General features: G+C 37.2%; 1 protein-coding gene across 1 annotated transcript in view; it reads left to right on the top strand.

Moving 5' to 3' along the window:
• Positions 1-4538: 4538 nt before the first annotated feature.
• The window catches only part of LOC102770162 (islet cell autoantigen 1-like protein), a 2930-nt gene continuing 1344 nt past the window's right edge, over positions 4539-6124 (top strand). The window contains 2 exon segments of the mRNA XM_006779537.2: positions 4539-4746; positions 5243-5315. Coding sequence (XP_006779600.1) covers positions 4585-4746; positions 5243-5315 — 235 coding nt within the window. The 5' untranslated portion in view covers positions 4539-4584.

The raw sequence follows: 6124 nt of genomic DNA, 5'->3' as shown, positions 1-6124 counted from the left end.
TTCCCTCTCCCTTCCTCTCTTTGAATTAAATAAAAACATATAAAACAAAACCTTTATTGGCTCCAAAACCTTTATTATCTGTTAGAGTTTAGAGATCTCTACAATCTATCATCAATCTACCTTCTCTTCTTTAGCCAATATTTGGAATGACATTTCCTTGCCTCATGCTATTAAAATCTCTGCTTTTCTTCAATATTTCACTCATGATAGCCAGCACGCCTGAATTCTAACCCTATTTCTGTTATTAATTAGGTGTGATATTGTTGGCAGGAGAGGAGAATAGGAACTTTCTTATAAGTAACATATATGTGATTTAATACATAGTCTGTGTAATAACTATTTTAATGTCTCAGACTTTTTATGAACTTACTAATTCTAGTCAATTTTCAGATAAGTAAAGTTGCTACATAAAAGTGTAGCTACTTAATATGTATTTAACAATAAATGAATGAATGAGTGACTCTCATCTTTGAATAAAGGCTTGCTAGTGTTGCATAGCAATAATAAATAAAATATGAAAAGACAAAATAAAAAAGATATAACTGTCCTGACAATCAAGTAAACATTTTTAACAATTATAATTGTTATACAACAATTCCCCTCCACCCCCACCCCAAAGTTGAATCATTAACAAACTCTGATTCTGAGGAAATGCTGATTGTGTTTATGAGAAAATTCATGGCTTGGGAGCCAGAGTAATCAGGAATACTGCATTAATATTAAACAGCAAACCTGACTTAGTATGTTACCATCAGTCTGTTTTGCTTGCTTTTCAGTGTTGTCACAGTAATGGGATATTGTAAGTAAAGTGAGTACAGAACTGCTGCTAAAGTGAATATTGATTTGTTTTACGATTTGTACTCTAGCCCTAGCCTGTTTGGCTCAATGGATAGAGCATTGCCTGAGGATCAAAGGGTCCCGGGTTTGATTCTGGTCAAGGGCACGTACCTTGGTTGCAGGCTCCTCCCAGGCCTGGGCCTTGGTCAGGGCACATGCAGGAGGCAACCGATCAATGTGTTTCTCTCACATGGATGTTTCTCTCTGTCTTTCCCTCTCTCTTCCACTCTCCCTAAAAACCAATGGAAAAATATCCTCGGGTGAGGATTAACAAAAACAAACCAACAAACAAACAAAAAGATTTGTACTCTAAAGACAGGAGATAACTAAAAATTCAACTATTGTAAAGGACAAAAATGAAAGTCTTCTATGTGATGACTGCGTTCAAGTAAAAAAAAACAAACAGTACTCTTTTTAGAAATAAAGAAGATTTCTATTTAGATGACATTGTAAGGTTTGCTCCAAACTCATAATAGTCGTTCAAAAAACAAACCCCAAAATCTGTGCCTTGGCTAGATAATAAGATAAACACGCACCAGAAACAGAACAGAAAGACAAAGTGGTGAGCGGTGCTACAGCGGGAGGGCTGAGCTCTCACTGGAGAGTGGGCCCTGGCACCTGCGTGTTCAGTCCCCGCAGGCCAGTGGAAATGAGATGTTCTCCAGGCCACGTTCCTTCAACTCGCTGATTACAGAAGCAGTAGTTCAGATATCGCTGCACCAGGGCCCCTAACGTATCCGTGTAAGGCACTGTGGAACCCCCCGAAGGTGAAGTAGGGAAGACTCCATAACCACTAGAGAAGGAGGAATAACCACAGAGAAGAACAAGGAAAAACATTAATCTGTACTCATAATGAACCTGCAAAAGTTAGCCAACAAAATCAAAATTTGAAACAATCATTCACTCCAAATGAAAATAATTTTATGGGAAGTCTAAAAATTCTATACATTTAGGGTACAAAGAGAAAAATTAAGGAATAAAGGCCATTTAAAAGGATAAGAAATTAGGAGAATATGAAGAAGAATCAGTTAGATATCTTAGAATTTTTTTTTAAAAGAAAGTCACTGAATTAAAAAAAAAACAACAACTCAAAAGCTGGGATCAACTCTAGACTGAGCAGAGTTGAAAAGAGAATTCATAAATTGGAAGATTGTATTGAGGAATCTATTCAAAAATATAGCACAGAGACACATATAAAATGAGCCATTAAGACATGTAAAGAATAATACCTAATAGACTCAGATAAAAAGAAGAAATTATGGCTGAAAATATTTGAGGGGACAGTCGCTCTCTAAAATATTTAAAGGGGAAAATAAAGCTTATTTTAAAGGAGGGACAGTTTGATCCTAGACTTTTTTTTTTTTCTTGAGAGAGAGAGAGAGAGAGAGAAGAGAGAGAAGAGAAGAGAAGAGAAGAGATAATTGCTTTGTTGTGCCACTTATTTATGCATTCATTGGTTGATTCTTGTATGTGCCCTGACCAAGGTCAAAACCACAACCTCTATCATCTGATATATCAAACCAGCAAGGTTTGGTTTTCTGCTCAACCTATCCCCAGTGGCAAGCGTATATCATTGCCCCCGTCACAAAAACACAAATATGCAAATGTCACTGTTTGCAGATTTACCCACCCAGCTAACATCCTCCCCTTGCAGGGACTGCCTGGGCTCTGCAGGTAGGATAGCTTCCAGAGAGGAAAAGGAAGACGAAGTTTATTGCTCTCAAATCCAGTCAGATAAGACTCTTTCTTTCCACCGAGGAGATAGTGAGGGGTGGAAAGAGGCCAGGAGAGTACTGCCTGAGCTCCATCCGCATGACATCGAGGGAGCGAAGAGATGTTCTCTTCTGATCCTCCCTAGATTTTGTTCTCTTCATTGATTGGGCCTAAGCCTGCAGTCCACTTAGGAAGAGATCAGTAGTTTGTCATGCAATTGGACTGACCCTCAGGCTAATAACAATCTTGGGTGGGGGAACTAATCAAGAGCAAGTCAAAGGCAACCAAAAGCGAGAGAAATTGGAGGGGAAAGAGGAACTGCAAGTTTTCCCTCAAGACTATGAGTCAAAACAGTATAATGCTGCTTGCTCTGTCTAATGCTGTCTAATGCATTACAGCAACATAATACTGTTTGCTGTTTTAGGTGGATCCCAAATAGCATACAGTTGGATATAGTATTTTGTTTTCTATGATTTAAGGTTCTTCGACTTTAAGAGGAAGTTTACATTTATCATACTAAATAGTGTAATTGTTCTTATTTTGTCATCTTAGTTTGCACTGTTTTTATGTTGCCTTATTTCTGTTTTTCCCACCCTCGCTTTTGCTAGTTTTTCTTGTTTTGCCCCTAGTAATTTCTAAATTAGTAATTTATAAATGAATCCTATTTTTATTTAATTAGTAATTACTTTTTTAAAAAGAAAGTGAACCTCTATTTCCTTACCAACGTTAAGAATACATTAGTGTCAATTGATTCCCTTGGAAATAATGAGTCACATACTTTAGTGCCTCCCTTTGTCCTACTTCCCACCATTTATCAGAATAATTTGGGCTTTAAAAACTATTATTATTTCTTTACTTACTTCTCCTTAAGGAACACTTTTTCACATGTGCCTTTCCTTATATAGTCATGTTAACCGTGTTCAGAACAATCACTTCAACATTAATTTTTAATTTTACAGGTTACAATTTCCATCTCTATCTCTTGTTATAAGAGATGTCCCTTGGACCTAAGATCTTTATTTTTGGATACTAAAGTATTTCTTTGAGTGATTTTTTATTTGTTTGTTAATCCTTACCAGAGGATATTTTTTTCCACTGATTTTTTTTTTTTTTTTTAGTGAGAGTGGAAGGGAGGAGGGAGAGAGAGACCATAAACAAACCCATGACTCTTCAGTCCGTGGGTTGACACTCTAACCACTGAGCAAAACAGGTTAGGGCTCTTTGAGTGATTTTTAAAGAAGAATATGTATTTGAATCTTTGCATATCTGAGAATATTTATTAAATATATATTCTCTGCCTGGCTGATGTAGCTCAGGGGTTGAGCATCTACCTATGGAGCAGGGGGTCACAGTTCAATTCCCAGTCAGGGCTCAATCCCCAATAGGGGGGTGCAGGAGGCAGCCCATGGATGATTCTCTCTCATCATTGACGTTTCTCTCTCTCTATCCCTTCCCCTTCCTATCTGAAATCAATAAAAAAAAATTTTTTAAACAAAATGTGTATTCTTCTGACATAGTTATAACTAAAGGGTGTTTTCCTAAGGAAATGATAGTGATAATGCAAAGATGTGTGTACAAATTCATTTTGCAGTATTATTACAAATATTAGAAACTGATAAATGTCAACAAATAGAAAATTGGTCAGATAAAATAGAACTATTTCCAGCCATTACTGCAAAATCATAACAGTTTTATTACTTTTGTCACCTAACTGGAATTACATATCATTAATCTTTTTGCCTGTTTCTTGTGCAAGTTATAATTATTTAGCTCATACAAAGCCAACATTAGCATGTTTAGCTGTTAACATTAATATTCTACTTAGCATCATTTTTTAGTTTTTTAATTAGATTAACAGTTGGCTAACAAGTATTTATTATTAAAAATATTTTTTAAAGACCTTTAATTTTAGGGTAGGAGCAGGGTGGAGGGCGTCACGGGGGGAAATGAGGGACACTTGCAATACTTTCAATAGTAAAGATAAATTAAATAAATAAATACCTTTACTTTTAGTTTGTTCCTTGTAGTCACTCCATGGATTCCTTTGGGCAACCTAGAGCAGAAGATAACCAGTCAGTAGTCAGCAGGATGCAAAAGAAATACTGGAAAACTAAACAGGTCCTCATCAAAGCCACCGGGAAAAAGGAGGATGAGCACGTGGTGGCATCGGACGCAGAACTGGATGCTAAACTGGAGGTAAACTTTTCTGTGAGCTGTTAGCAACAGTAGTGATAAAGGCATTATACAGAAAATTCTAAACAAAAATAATTTACAGGTAATTTATTTTTAATGTTATAATACATTATTAATTTGTATGGTAAATTCACTGACCTCTCTTGCTTAGACCAGTATTGGAGAAGAGCCAGAGATCTGTGGTTTGCAATGCTGGATGCGATTTTCATTGGATTTGTCATTTTGCTATTTAATTTGGAGCTGAGGGGAGGACAAACTCCACAGTTTGAAAATTCTGTTAGCTCCCATGTATTGACCTCCATTTCTTCCCCAAACATCATGAGGGAAATCTCAATGTGCTTTCTACATCAGAAACAAACCCAAACTGAAGTGCATCCCAGACCAGGAAAATAGACATAACACGTACAAGAAAATGTTCCGCTTTTGAAGTGCTTATAACAGCTATTTTGTGTTTGTTTATGGTTCTCTAAACTGTCCTAACAAAATGTATGTCTCCAAGGTTTTTCACTCCATTCAAGAGACATGCACTGAACTTCTGAAGATAGTTGAGAAGTACCAGCAAAGACTCAATGGTATGAAATCATAGACATATATCCTGTAATCCCAATGTAATAGAAACCCTTATTTGAATGAAATGTTTCATGTAAAAATAGTTTCTTGAGCTGTTTTTAGGAACAGTTTTTTATGACGACATAGAAATATTTACGGGGACCTGTTCTCAAAGTCCCAGAGGTCTCCGACACAGATTCATTTTGCTGAGCTCGGTTTTCCTGCTCAGAGTCTTAAGTGGATTTGCTGCCATCACTTAAAAACTCTCTCTGACACCCTCCCCGCCCACCAGTTGCCTGTGCAGTTACCATGCTATTCCTCTGCTCCTTAACAGAAAATTCGGACTTATTGACTGTATGCACAGTCTTAATTCCTGTCCTTCCACTTTCTCTGTACTCACTCCAGTTAAGTCTGCATCCCCACCCCTCTACTAAGTTGCTCTTGTCGTAATAAAAAATGGTCAAATCCTAAAATGCATATCTGCACATTTGAAAATGCATCATCTGTGGTTTTATTTTGTCATTTTAATTTTTATGTTTTACTAAAGACCAATCTTTCCCAAAACAAGTTCCATGGAGTCACTGCATCAAAACCATCTGGCCCTGGCCGGTGGGCTCAGTTGATTGAGCCCTGTCCAGTGCACCAAAAGGTTGCCGGTTCAATTCCTGGTTGGGTCTCATACCCAAGTTGCGTGTTTGATCCCCAATCGGGGCACATACAGGAGGCAGACTATCGATTTTCTCTCTCCCTCTCCCTTCTTCTCCCTTCCTCTCTGTCTCTTAAAAAAAAACAACAAAAAAAACCCCCCACAAAAAACAGAATTCTGGAAATG

The sequence above is a fragment of the Myotis davidii genome, unplaced genomic scaffold, assembly GCF_000327345.1.
Source record: "Myotis davidii unplaced genomic scaffold, ASM32734v1 scaffold394, whole genome shotgun sequence".
NCBI lineage: Eukaryota > Metazoa > Chordata > Mammalia > Chiroptera > Vespertilionidae > Myotis > Myotis davidii.
Note: the sequence above shows the minus strand (reverse complement) of the source record. Positions and strands in the feature narration are given on the sequence as shown.